Below are 15,168 nucleotides of genomic sequence, written 5' to 3'. Positions count from 1 at the left end.
TACATAAATTTATTGCAACATTGTTTTACTCATCCAACTAGAAATGATGGCTAAAGACTTGCAGTTTCTTTAATACATTTGTAGTAACACTTTCTGGTGCATTTTGTCTTTCTTATTTCATTAAAAGTAAACATATGCTTGTGTAATATGTTGTGTGTAACTAACTGTAGAATTTTGATAATTTATCTCTGCTTTCTTTGATAGGAACATGATACTGACTGGTATTGTGGCGTTTGCTCAACATGTTGGTCAACAGAGGCTGGAGGAAGAATTATTACCTCAGTGCTGGGAACAGGTACTATTGAAAAATAGAGTTTTGTAAAACACATGGAAAACATTGACAGCAAATGACATGAACTGATCTGACAGATTAAATACAAACAATATAAGCAATATTTTTTTCTATAACCCTTTCAAAATGAGAAGCAGCATATATATGATATTTATAGCTTTGGAAAAATATACCATTCTCTTAAATGATCGTAGCCTGAAAACTTATCATTTGTTGAAATGCCAAAAACCAGGAGTCTTTGAAAACTGGTATACAGATGAAAAACATTGCATACATTGTACATATGATTAACAAAGTGCATAATGAGCCTACATGTGTTTTACAGATCAACCATAAATATCCTGAGAGAAGAATTTTAGTAGCTGAAGCATGCGGGGCATTATCTCCATACATTCCAGTAAGTTATTACTCAGAAGTTTTCTACAAGTCGAAACTCGCTCATAGAATTATCTAATAAATCAGAATTTAAATGTTCTGATAAGGGATAACTGCTTTTATCATAAAATTGGGAATGGAAATGGGGAATATGTGAAAGAGACAACAACCTGACCAAAAAACAGATAACAGAGGAAGTCCACCAATGGGTCTTCAACACAGCACAAAAATCTTGCACCCAGAGACGGGCATCAGCTGGCCCCTAAATAAATATGTGTACTAGTTTATTAAAAATAGACATCATACTAAACTCCAAAACATGTAAATGAACTAAAATTAAAAAACGTATAAGACTTACAGAGGCTCAAGCCTCATGATGGACAGTCGCAAAAATATGGTGGATTTAAACATGTTTTGTGAAATAAGTCTATTTTGGAAGATTTTATTGAAACTGAAAAATGGAATGGTTGTGTGCATAGATAATTTATAATTTCAGCAAATGCATATTTCCATTCACCTTTTAAATTCTTCATTATTGTTATATTGAAAGTTTTGTGAATTCTGTATTATGTTCATTAAGTCTCACAGTGAAAATTGAAGTAAAAACTCCATTGATTTCAGAATGAATTACTAAGCTCCTTAGTGTTATCAATGTTACAACAAATGTTGATGGACGACAAAGATGACGATGTTCGGGAAGCTGTGATACGTAGTCTAGGGCTTATTGTAGGATTCATACAAAATCCTGATAAATATACCCAGGTATGTTACCATGGTTACAAGGGAAGCTGTGATACGTAGTCTAGGGCTTATTGTAGGATTCATACAAAATCCTGATAAATATACCCAGGTATGTTACCATGGTTACAAGGGAAGCTGTGATACGTAGTCTAGGGCTTATTGTAGGATTCATACAAAATCCTGATAAATATACCCAGGTATGTTACCATGGTTACAAGGGAAGCTGTGATACGTAGTCTAGGGCTTATTGTAGGATTCATACAAAATCCTGATAAATATACCCAGGTATGTTACCATGGTTACAAGGGAAGCTGTGATACAAATCTAGGGCTTATTGTAGGATTCATACAAAATCCTGATAAATATACCCAGGTATGTTACCATGGTTACAAGGGAAGCTGTGATACAAAGTCTAGGGCTTATTGTATGATTCATACAAAATCCTGATAAATATACCCAGGTAAGAAATAAGGGATACAATATATTCATGATAATTGTTGATAGAAGTCAAAAGTGACAGTTGTTCATTTAGCTTTATCTTGATACAGATATAATCCTGTTCAAAAACGAGATTAAATTTTTTTTTTATCTCATTCCAAACATACCTTAAATATAAAAAATTCACTTGCCAACCCCTTAGAAATTTACTTTTATGGATACTGAAGATATAGACAAAGATCCAAAGATTCTTTTAAATTACAGGATATGTCACAAGAAAGTCAATAATATAACAGATCTTTTACAAATCTGTCATTGCCTAGGGTTGTCAGTTTCTGCAGATGGTCAGTTGGTCTTCCTGGGTTCTCTGGCTTCATCCACCAATAAAAACTTACTGTTACAATTTAGTTCTGAAAGTGGCATCACCTGTTAACATCAATCAATCCACAAATTTCTATAAATATCACTTTTATTTTTAAATTACTGCATATAAACATAATTTTAGGTAGAAAGCACCTATACCGCCAATGTCTCTGAAGTTGTAATATCTTTTTACCCTTTATTAAATAATCATAATCATTATACTGTGTTAAATATAAAACATGCATTTAATAGAACTCATTCTGACTTTGTTCTAGCTGTAGCTATTTTGACTTTATTTTACTCGTAGGGTTATGAGTTACTAAAAATGGCATTAAAAGATACCTCAGAGAAGGTTGTGATAGCCACACAGCATGTGTTTCTGCCATCGTTTGCTATGTGGGCATGTGATCTGGACAAACTGCAGCATAATCTTATACATAGTATACTAAGAGATCTGGAAGATATGGTGAGTTTTACATATCTGGGATAATAGCAACACAAAAAAGATATATAATGTTGATAAGAGACCTTATATCAAATGTTGAATTACAGTTTTCCTGCTAATGGTCAGTTATTCTCTCATGAGACTCAGTTTGACTCTATCAATGAAAATAAACTACTATGTTTTAACCAATAGTGCTGAACACCAGCAATCAATCAAAAAACTTTAACCTTGTAATGAGGATATAGTTTAACTTTAACCTTGTAATGAGGATATAGTTCAACTTTAACCTTGTAATGAGGATATAGTTCAACTTTAACCTTGTAATGAGGATATAGTTCAACTTTAACCTTGTAAAGAGGATATAGTTCAACTTTAACCTTGTAATGAGGATATAGTTCAACTTTAACCTTGTAATGAGGATATAGTTCAACTTTAACCTTGTAATGAGGATATAGTTCAACTTTAACCTTGTAATGAGGATATAGTTCAACTTTAACCTTGTAAAGAGGATATAGTTCAACTTTAACCTTGTAATGAGGATATAGTTCAACTTTAACCTTGTAATGAGGATATAGTTCAACTTTAACCTTGTAATGAGGATAGAGTTCAACTTTAACCTTGTAATGAGGATATAGTTTTTATTGAACTTTCAAAATTGTATTTTTTTAAACCCCAAATTACAAAGTAAATGGGTAGAATCAACACAAAAATGAATAATCTCTTTACTTATTTATTTATTTGTATTTCAGTGTGCAGCAGGGGCCAAAAGAGCATCTACAAGTCAGACCATTCCATTAAATGAGGGCCGATTCTTGTTGTTATTGTCTTCATTAAAGGAACTTGTGACATTCCTTTATATTTCTGTGATATCGTCGGGGCCATACTTAGATAAAGACATAGACTGTGATATTCCTCAGTTAGATGGTATGTAATTTATTGCTATGGTTACTATGCAACATTCCAACATTTATCTACCGTAGAAAGACGTGTATAGTCAGCGTTTTTTTACCCTGGGAATGAAATTGATGGAAGGGGTGTAGACTATGCAGTACTATAGGATTTCATGACATTTTTTCCAGAGTTGGGATACGATGTTGAACGAGGTTTGGCCAAGTAAACAGAAACATCGTGTGTTGTCAATGTTATAATGTATTCTTGACAACTCTTTGTATTATTTAGAAATAAAATAAAAAATCTAACTGTATTCTTGACTACTCTTTGTTATTTTTTTAAAATAAAATAAACAATCTAACAGTGTTGACTTAATAATTTGCATAAAAATCAGCCTTTGATAGAATGTTTCGCTTTGTTTCGGATTTGGTCAAAGGAGTAGGTCCGGTAAGGACCGATTTTGGCCTCAAATTTCAGGTTCATCTGATGAAAGATTTTGACCACTTTTTAAACACTTAAGTGTCTATTTCATTTGATTAAATTAGTTTATGAGAAAGATTTTAACTGATTAGGCATTACAAACGATTCGATTCAAGCTCAAATATGAAAAAATCTACCAAGTATGCCGATAAATGTCACTTTTCGAATGGTTTTTGTCAAAAATGAAAGTGGCTGCATCCGCGTTCATCCTCAATGTTTATATATGTTATGTATTATCATCAAATACAACTTACATTTTAATATTAAGGATGAACACGAATGCGGCCACTTTCGTTTTACACGGAAACCGTGTAAAATTTGACTAAAATGCTAGAATTGTGAAGATTTCAGTAATTTAGCATGACTTAAAGGTGCTAGTACCCGATATATGTGCATTGTGATGTCAAAAACAGCCGATATTAATGTAGCAGAAGCATTCTACTGTCCAATAAATAACTAAAAGTTTACATTTTAACAATTTTGTAAAACTGCTTAATTTTAGACCAAAAAGGGGTCTTACTGGACCTACTCCTTTGTGCCATTGCATCTTAACAGTGTACCTGAATCCTGAATATCAATGAAAGACAAACCCTTCAATGGTAAAACCATAATTGTCAAGTTGAAACAACCTAATGTCGTTCCAAGATCGATTTTGTTTAATGTTATTCGCGTGTGTACAGTACAAGTAAACCACGAGCGCCATTTTGAAAATGTGTGATTAAAGTATCAAAATTTTTCGTATTCTGACTTTTTTTGTTTAACTCTTAACTTATCGACGTAAATAAATCAAGACCTAACATTTTTTAATTGTAAATCGTAACCATTAATACTGAAAGTGTAAACCTGAAAGAAGTGGAATTTTGTATATGAAACTATATTTCCAGGTGAAAGGTCACATTGTGCAGGTGTATCGTCTTACATGAATGAGTTTACGGGTTTGTGTGTAAAGCAATTAATTAACCATGTCATCTTTTGACAAGTGATGAATGTAATTCAATAACCTGAGGCAGTTCTTCAAATCAATAAAAGAAATGATAAGATTAAAGAGTTGTAACATTTTAATGAGTTCTAATCAATTTTTAAACATCAAACATCTTTTGTTTAATAGCATACCAAATATTTATTTTTAGAATTTTAAACAGTTAATTGGCTTGGGCAAGCTACCACTTTCAATGATATCAAAAGTGATAAGCTGATAGTTAAATGAACATGATTGAATTAATTAACATTTATTACATGAATACAGTTCTTACTTCCATTGTTTGGGACTTTAAATTAATATGTAAAGAATGATAGTCTGAAAGACGATTTAATTAAGCAATTAAACAGAATCTTTTGATAACTTTTAAGTCTTCTTTTACAAACTGATCATAATTTTATATTAATCATCGATCTTTTAACAACAATATTTACTGTGTTGCCGGTCTTTAACAAAGATTAAAAACATATCTTTAAAGATACCATTCAAAAACTTATCATAAGTTTTAACTGACTATCGATCTTTTCAACAACAATACTTACTATATTGCCGATCTAGGCCAAAAAAAAATATATGAAATATACTGCAAATTCGGCATTTCCCGTCATTCTTCGCGGACCCGATCTTGTCAAAAGTTGCTGCAGACTATACAAGCGAACTAGACTTTTTCCTTGATATTTGGGGATGAAGAGGGGTGCGGACTATACACAAATGCGGACAATACACGGCCGTATACGGTATGGTAATATTTGGGCCATACCTAAATGAAAATAAAAACTGTATGATTCTTCCATATGATATCATGTTATTGTTTTGCTGTAATCACACATTTAAAAGTCACTCTTCTTACAATGCTTAGAAAATTCAAGGACAAATAAACACACAATTTTTACATAATATACATTTCTGTTCCATAGCAGTGTCGAAATAAGAAATTATATGCAATTTAAGTGATCTACACCTTCATTTCAAAACAGAGATTAAAAAAGAATCAAACAAATTAAAGTTATTCAGTATTCTTATGCTCTTGCTTTTAATTTCTAATTGCTTTTTAATGTTTTCAGCATTTTTAATGTTTTCAGCATCAAATCATGAACAATAAACACTTACAGTGATGTTTTTGCCTTAAATTACTGGAGAATAAAGGCTTTTTCCCCTGGAGTAGAATCCCAATTTTAAAAAAATTATTCCCCAAAAGACAATTTTTTTCCCAAACAGTGCAGTCTCAGTAGCATTTGTGCATGAATACAAACTGAAAAACACTCATTTAAACCATTTTCATGCATATAATGACTATATGAGCAGATTTGAGGGTCTATTTATGTATCATCTATCACTGACAATAAGGGGTCTTATTTCAAACAAGGGTTTATTTCTTGAAAGGGGGTCTGCAAATTGAAGTTCCAGTCAAATTCATGGTTTATTATAAATTTCCCAATTTGATAAAAATGAATCATATTTTCCCAATAAAAAGGGTAGAGGTAGTTTTGAAAAAAGCCAACAATATCACTGACTTATTTGATGCTGAGAACTTTATTAACCAGTGCGAAATTTCTACAAAAAAGAAAAAATAACAACTTGATTTATTACCGGTATACACATAATTTATTGTTTTCTTTACAGAGTTTCAGTTTCCTAAATCCAGTTCTCCTTTAACAGATCTGAATGTGATAATAGGTGACAGTGAAGAGTTATCTTCCCTGGTTCATCGATTCCACAATCATCTATCTCAAGAATGGTTTGAACCATGGGATAGCTTTAATTGGGTTGTAAATAATTTGTAAGTATTCGCTAAAGATATACCTTAATTACTTAAAAGTCTTAGCCATAAACAATAACAATATACTTTACAGAAAAAAAATGTCGGATGAGGGTTTTTTTCATGCAAAAAAAGATAGGCATATTTTGGGACCATAAAAATGTTTCCGTTAAAGCATGATGTTGGAATACTCAGGTGTCAGACAAGGCAGGTTATACTGAACAATATTTTAATTTCTTAATAAACAGTGATAAATCCTTATAAACTTTGATATTTTATATGGATTATTGTTTGTCATCTCAAGTTGAGACGACGAGATTGATTTTCTCGCTTGAGCCGGTATGGCAAAAGTGGTAAAAGCAATTGAGTTGAGATGATCAATGATAATCTGTTTATCGCTATTTTACCTTTTGACGTTATTAATTTCTGTGACAGTGGGCATTTGCACACCTAAGTTTCTTGCGATAATTTTTCATATCACTCTACTGTGCTGAGAAAGGAAATTATCAGTCAGTAAGATCCGTAAAAAAGTGATAACGCAAAACAAAAACAAATAAACAGTTTCCTTGCTTTGCGCCACAATTAAAGATCAATATTATACAATATCGTATTTCAAGAAACTACAATATTTGTACAAATAAAGGGACTGATATTTTAAATTTGATGAATGAATCCTAAAATGTATGTGATTAAATTAACTTAATGATTGTTATGTTATAAGGATTATATTTTTATTTTCAGTATTCCACGTTTATTAGAAGTTGTAATGGGGTCAGGATTATCTATGCCTAAGGTCATCACCCAGTTGTGTTCATGTTTTCTCACTATATCACGGACGTTTGGCAAAGTTTTTGTAGAGAAAAAGGTAGGATTCTAAACTTTAATAAAATATTTACTGTATTATATCTGACTGATAACTTGACAGGTTCCTATAAGTTTCTTTAAAGTAAGCAAATAAGTGCTTGATCTCATGTAAAAATTTCGGTACCAACTTTGGACTGTTTCAAGAGTTTGCCAATACTGTTAAGAAATATTACAAATGTTAATTCTTTCAAATACAAAATAACAGATCATTTATTGAAATCAACCTAGCTGTATCAATAATATTAAAAACTGATCATGTCATCATGTTTATTTTTATTTTTTTTACATCACATTTTATCAAGTTGTACTTAACATTATTATCATACTTGACTTTTTATACTAATGTATGCAATGTATATGTTTGCATTTTGTTTGATTTCTCATGATGAGGGCCTCAGGGAAGATTAGTTATATAGCTAACTGTGTAACCCTCTTAAAATAAAGTATTGTTGTTGTTGTTGTTGTTGTTATTCAATAACCCTTTTATTGTATGTGAATTCTTGCATAATAACAAGAACACTATGTTTAACTGCTGCTAACACCAACATTTTCAAGCTATTTTTAAAATAGTGCAAACTAAATAAAAATTGCATGCTTTTTATTACTTATATTCCACAGAGAAAGGGAAAACAAATGTACCATAATTTATTGTGTTAGCCATCAGAAAAAAGCTGATACCATAGTATTTGACTTTAATTTTATTTACACTTTTTCAGGTTAGACCAAAATTTATAGAGTTACTCATACAGAATGATGATGAAGGTATGTTTAAAAGAAAAATAAATAAATACACAAATTAATCGAAATGGTATCAAATAGGTGTACATGTATATTGATATTATTCTAAATCCTTATTTCTCAAATTATTGTTGTCAGTTTGATTGATTTTTGTATAATAAAAAAAACTTCACTGTAATCTAGACCATTTTTTGGAAAATGACGCAGTCATTGTTCCATAACTGCCGACCTGAACTTCATTTCATTTCTCTGCCTACCGCGCTTGGTTTCGTATTTACTATTTTCCATACAAACTGGAATCTGCTTGTGTTATCATTATGCATCATTGTGTAGTATTAAATCAGCCAGGACCCAGTTTACACTGGTTTCTACTTGAATTCCACTACACTCGAACAAAGTGTTGTAGTTTGACGGAAACCAGTTTTAGAATTTGTAAACTACAAAACGTAATCGGTTATTGTTCATTCCGTTTTGGTGTTTCATACCGACTTATATGGTTTGAATAAGCTTAAGACCCTTCAAACATTAATGTGAAAGGTATATTAAAGACTGTTTTACAAAAGGATTGAACTGTTTTACTTTCAAAGTCGTCCTATAGGGATATCTGTCATATACGGATTTTCACTCTCACCGGTTAATTTCTTCTTTTACACATGCTTTGGAAACTTCCTGCTTATAAACATCGCAAGTTTTAAAATTGTTTTTGAGTGAATTAAACTTATTTTAACAATCATGAAGCGTTCCAGAATCATTTTAAAGCAGTTTCTTCTTCTCTTTGATGATGGAAAATAGATTTTCTCAAGAAAATACCGCAAACGATCGCAGAGGAATTGAAACGTACAAGTCAAGTCGTCACCTGGTTAAATTGGCATCTAGTCAAATCGGCACCTATTCGACGTCAATTCGGCATCCAATAATATTTGTTATAATATTTTCTATTCAATTAATTAATTACTGTTACCAAGTACATAGTGAATATGTTGTTGTGTATTTTGGTAAACAACGAAACGAAAGTGAATATAATAATGTTGTGTATAAAGGTAAACAACGAAGCCCTTACCAAAGCTGTTGTTTTAACAATTAGACAATTTGTGTAATTGTAAAAACAAGTCAATTATTAAAATAAAATGGAAAACTATGAGTCCCTTTCAATAAATCAATCTTTCATGCAAAATAATTAGCAAATTTAAGGTGGTTTCTTTTCAGTAAAGTTTATACAGCATTAAACCAACAATCCTGTAAAATGCTCAACTGGTTAAAATAATGCAGAAAAATACCCAATATCTCATGTATTAGTCAAAATAATTATGACGTCTGGCAAGGCTATTTTATTATTTTTCTGGGACGCCTTCCTACGACGTTCGTAGGAAGGCGTCCCAGAAAAAAAATTAATATAGCCTTGCGGTCATAGGAAAGTGTTCCAGAATAAAATTAAAAAAGCCTTGCCAGACGTAATAATTATTTGGACTACTCATATATATATATCATTAAAACTACACCAAAAAAGTCATTTAGTTGAGAAAAATAAATATATACAAAATGTACATGAACACCCAAAAATGTGAAAGTTAGTATTTAACTCTTTTTGCTTAAATACTGAAAAAAATTCTGGCAAGCCCTTTCTTATTTTTACCCTATTGCTTAAAATACTGTTAAAAATATATATTTAACATGGGTGACGAATTGACTATATCAGGTGTCGATATTAACCAGGTGATGATTTGTCCAGGTGCCAATTTAACTAGGTGCGGTTTGACTAGAATTCTTTGACAAAATGTTTGAAATTATCTGAGTTTCATTAGACCTTTGATAGCAGTAACAAAAAGATTATTTACTTAATATTTTGTGGGAGAAGGGGGTTCAGACTGTGTTGTATCAGGTCTGTTTGTGCCCAATACATTTTCGCACCCTACACGTTCGCACATTCACACTCTACTCATTCGTGCCCAATTTTAATTCAAATTCAAGTTGAATAATTGGAAAATCATGGTTGTTGTTTTAAATTGCTTTGGTGTAAATACTGAATGTATTTATAGCTTGGTATGAGTAAAACATTGAAGATTTTAAAGGAAAAAACACAAAAGATAATTTTTTTTAACAGCTTGGTCCCATTGATCTGAAACAACGAAACAATAAAACATAGACACCAAAATATAGCAATCCACTAATATAACCAAAACATGATAAAATTTATTCAACACACGGAAACAAACATAGTCAGAATCTCACTTCATTTTGAAACAAGTCAATGAAACAAGTTATAGCAATACACTAACCAAAACATGATTAAGAGTTATTCAACACAAAATAAAACGTTAACAAAATACCACTTTATTTAGAAAGGATTATTATTATTTTTAGCAATACCCTATCCAAAACATGATTAAGATTTATTCAACACAAAAAAAAAATTGCTGTCTTACTTTATTTTGAGACAATGACAACAATTATACTTATAAGAAAACACTTGCTTACAGAGTTATTAAACACAAAACCAATTAAGATTGGGTGCGAACATGTAGGGTGTGAAAGTGAAAGGGGGTGAAAATGAGTGGGCGCAAACGTGAATGGACGCGAACGGACCCGTATTCAGACTATGTACCAGTGAGAAATATACAAGCCTTTCTATGGTATTTATTTGTACAATTCAGCTAGTCTTGACCTATTCATTTGTCTTAAAAAAACAGCCAGTTGTCACCTTCACTTCACACACACACACATATACGAATATCAATTATATGCTCATGATACATGTTGCATTGTTAAACTAATTACGGTACGTGAAAATCAAGACTTGCATAAAAACTATCCCAATATTAGAGACAGTGGCGTCATTTTTCTTCAGAGCTTTCAGCTCTTTGATTATTTTAATGACAAAGTAAAGCAGATTTTTAAGATGTGTCATTGAATGTTAAAATGATGCAGAATGGTTACTTATTGGAACTTTTAAATATTACAAAAAATGTTTCATACAAAGAATGTTTTAGTTATTAAATGGATTGTTATTCATGTTAATATTACTCTATAACTTTTTTGTGTCCAAATCATTATAACAAAATCACAGAATTCTGTGAAAACAAATCACAGTAAAGTGTATTTTTTTGGTGATTACTTTTGTAGATGTAAATTCTTATATGAGGAGCAAACAGACAGCAGTAACTACCAGTATAGTACCAGTTTATGCAAGTGGAGTGTTAACTGCATTTAATTCAGTAAGTAAATTGTATAAAACTGAATACTGGAATTAAAAAAAATTTGAATTTTATTAAAGAATACACCAACTGATAAACTTTGAAAAAAGTAGTCTAGATATGTTGCAATCCTCCTTTAAAATTCTTTTTTCCTGACAACAAAGCTATTTGAAAACTTAGTGACACACTTTTGTTGCCTTGAATAGTCGTCTGTCACACTTTGTTTACTCCTTAAAAACAGCTAGAAAAAATTGAAATTTCTACTCAGAAAGTGCACTTTTGAATTTGTTGTGATACAAATTTAGGGTTTCCTATACCAAAACAGTGACATACTCATTTCTATTTATTTCAGTTTGTTACATGGCCGCTGCTAGAAAACACCTTACAGAATTTCATATAATTTGCTTTCAATCTTAGAACAAGGAGTTGGTCAACTTCTGTTTAAATAGTTTTATTGTAAAATTCCCAAAACCTTTTCTGTGTATATTGAAATAATTGATCACATTTTCTTTTATGTGAAAATGCAGTTTAAGTCAACTTAGGATTTACATGGTTTTGAAAGAAGATTATTGTATATAACCAACATAAAATATTGGCACTTTTTTTCTCTTTCTCAGGAAGAAGACAAACAGCAACTATGTCAATTTTTACATGAAATTCTGTGTACATTATCATTATATCAAGCTCCTTTAGAGAGCCTCAAATCAGCCATATCTGTTTTAAGGTAAGATTTTGTTGTCAATGATGCAACTATCCAGCAAAATTTGAATGAATTGAATGTAATCAATTGTGTACATTTAATTTTTGTTCCTAACTGTGTACAAAAATACAAAAATCTTTTTAAACAAGTCAAATCCTTAAAATTAGTGTTAAGGTAATCAAAATAATGCCATTTTTGAAAATTTGATAAGTTAAAACTTAACAGGAACAAGATGTTATATATTAACTGTAAAAGGACTTTTAAAAACAGATATTCACTGTCAGAGACAAAAGGCCAATTGTAAATATTTGTTTTTTTAGTCAATTGATCTTCATATTTACATAAACAAAAGACAATAATTGTTTTGTTCCATATTCCGAAAGAGTACAGAGACAAATGTATGTAATGACAATTGTTTACCAAAATCAATTATATACCATAATTATACATGTAAAATCACACGCTGTGTGAGGTAAATATATAGATTCTTACACTGCAACAAGTGTATTACGATATTTCTCCACTCGAGACAGTTAAATTTTATTATTTAAAGCGCGAGGCTTGCCGAGCCCTTTAAATAATAAAATTTAACTGTCGAGAGTGGAGAAATATCGTAATACACGAGTTATAGTGTCGGAATCTGTTTCTCTAATGCTTTTTATCTTTCTTTTTCAAAGATTTTCAGAAAATTGTGCTCTTTATATGCGACGTAATCAGGCAAGGTCGCCTTTTTTCATGACGTCACAATAGGAAAATTGAGAAAAAAACAAAACATTTTGACGTCATAATCAAATTTCGACTAATCATTTGCCGAGAACAGATTTTTCACTAGTGAGGAGAAATATTTTTCTCACACCGGTCAGGAAATGTGAAAATAGCACAAAAATTAGAGAAATACCTTTTCCGCAGGTGAATATGTCTATTTATTCAAAATCCCACTCATATAAACTACTAATGTTCTATTAATATGGAAATAAGAAGAGTTATTGTGTTTAATATCTAAAATAATTGGACAGAAAATTCATTTTTATTATTCTGAGAATATTTATTTGTTATTACTTTTAGTTGTGATTCTACAAACCATGAGCTCTTGTTAACAGTTCTGTGGGAAGGAGTTGTTCACACATCTGCTCAAGTCAGGGCATCAGCAGCAAGGTTGTTTGAGGTGAGTTATTTCCCCTAGATAATGGAACTTTAGTTGTCAGTTCTGTGGGACGGAGTTGTTCACACATCTGCCCAAGTCAAGGCCTCAGCGGCAAGGTTGTTTGAGGTGAGTTATTTCCCCATGATAATGGAAACCTGAACTGCTGTACCGAAGTATAAATATAGATTCTACCACTGCATCCAATGTGATACGATATTCATCAACCTTAACCTAACTTGAGACAGTTCAATTTTCAAATTTAAAATGTTAGGCTTGCCAAGCTTTTTAAATATTTAAAATTTAACTGTCGAGAGTGGATATATATCGTATTACACGAGATTTGGTGGTGGAATCTGTTTCTCTAATAATTTTCTAACAATAGGCAGGCAAACTTATTCTGTCTTTTCAAATGATCTGCAAAAAGATGTGTTCTTTCTATGTGACGTCATCAAGCATGGTCACCTTTTTTCATGCCGTCACAATAGAAAATTCAGAGGAAAGCAAGAAAATTCGACGTCATAATCGAAATTTTAACCAATGAATAACTGATATCAAACGAACCACACGTTGAGTAAATTTTTTTATACAGAAATTGATGAAGAATTAGAGAAAGCTAAATAATTATGATCAGACTTCTTAAAAGGAAACACTTAAACATAACATCTTTTTTTACCCTGCTTACTGTAATTCAAAATGATTTTGTATTATATAATTCGATGAAATAACTCAAGTGGCGTATATTTGAACTGAGTTATGTTTTTGAATGATAGATTTGTTTCTATACCTCGAAGTAAAGAAATTAATCTACCTTATTGGTGAATTTAGAAGTATGTCTTGTGAAGTCATGTAAGCTACTAAGCTATTTTAAAAACAGATTATACTTAGTTATAAAGCTAGGAGATTCTTGTTGTTTAATGTTAAGTTTTCTTGGTACCTGTACAGTCATTCCCAAGGTCTGTCAGACTTATGGCAATGTTCAGAAATAAATGGTTTGGTCCAAAAAAAATCTCCTCAATGACTGGACTAAATGACCAGAGTAAATGTAAATTAAAATTGTTAGAATACTGACTGGACCAGTAAAACAGGAACAATTACTGGACAGAAATACCACTGAGGTCCAAGAAACTGTTGGAAACTCTGTGTTTTGTAGATTAATACTGATTTGTGAGAAAAATCTTTATAGTCTGAGCACTTTGTTTTTTAAATCAACAGATGTTAACCAAAGAGGTTAGTCTTGTAACCAATAATGCTATTTTTGATGGCTATCTTAGACCTTTATTTATGCATAATGTAGTATAATAGTGTTATTTGTGACCAAAGTTTATCTATGATTTGCTAGCAACAACAAAACCACATAGCCTTCTTCAAAATATCAATATCATATCTTTTCAAATTAACATTGGAAACATTGCAATACACATATACATTGAATGTGTTTTGTAAAGTTTGTCTCTTTCCTTTTAAGTAATATGCATTGAATATATTAATCTTCTTTTCATACTTTTTCCTTCACATTGAAATATTTGCTTTCAAGTCTTATGGTTTCACAGAAAATATGACAATGGGAATTAAATTGAGAATTGAAATGGGAAATGTGTCAAAGAGACAACAACCTGATCAAAGGGTAGAAAACAGTCTGTTTTTACTTCCAAAATACATTGAAAGACTGAAAACAAATAATTTGTCAATGCGATGCACTAAAACATGGTAAGTGATAAGTGTTATCATTAATTGTATAATGCATTAAAGATATAACTCAAATTGTAAG

The 15,168-nt window shown here is 31.1% G+C and overlaps 1 protein-coding gene across 3 annotated transcripts in view; it reads left to right on the top strand.

Moving 5' to 3' along the window:
• LOC139524891 (RAB11-binding protein RELCH homolog) overlaps positions 1 to 15,168 on the top strand; it is a 64,102-nt gene that overhangs the window by 6,587 nt on the left and 42,347 nt on the right. For all 3 annotated transcript variants that reach the window (XR_011664875.1, XR_011664876.1, XM_071320045.1), the window contains exons 11-21: positions 205 to 295; positions 618 to 689; positions 1,289 to 1,429; positions 2,517 to 2,675; positions 3,404 to 3,578; positions 6,628 to 6,784; positions 7,505 to 7,628; positions 8,344 to 8,389; positions 11,486 to 11,577; positions 12,174 to 12,280; positions 13,322 to 13,421. Coding sequence is in view for 1 of the 3 variants with exons in the window: in XM_071320045.1 (XP_071176146.1) it covers positions 205 to 295; positions 618 to 689; positions 1,289 to 1,429; positions 2,517 to 2,675; positions 3,404 to 3,578; positions 6,628 to 6,784; positions 7,505 to 7,628; positions 8,344 to 8,389; positions 11,486 to 11,577; positions 12,174 to 12,280; positions 13,322 to 13,421 (1,264 nt within the window). In the remaining 2 variants the exon portion in view is untranslated. The remainder of the gene's footprint in view (positions 1 to 204; positions 296 to 617; positions 690 to 1,288; positions 1,430 to 2,516; positions 2,676 to 3,403; positions 3,579 to 6,627; positions 6,785 to 7,504; positions 7,629 to 8,343; positions 8,390 to 11,485; positions 11,578 to 12,173; positions 12,281 to 13,321; positions 13,422 to 15,168) is intronic.

The sequence above is a fragment of the Mytilus edulis genome, chromosome 5 (genome assembly GCF_963676685.1).
Source record: "Mytilus edulis chromosome 5, xbMytEdul2.2, whole genome shotgun sequence".
NCBI lineage: Eukaryota > Metazoa > Mollusca > Bivalvia > Mytilida > Mytilidae > Mytilus > Mytilus edulis.
The sequence above is the reverse complement of the archived record's forward strand: the minus strand, read 5'-3'. Positions and strand labels throughout refer to the sequence as shown.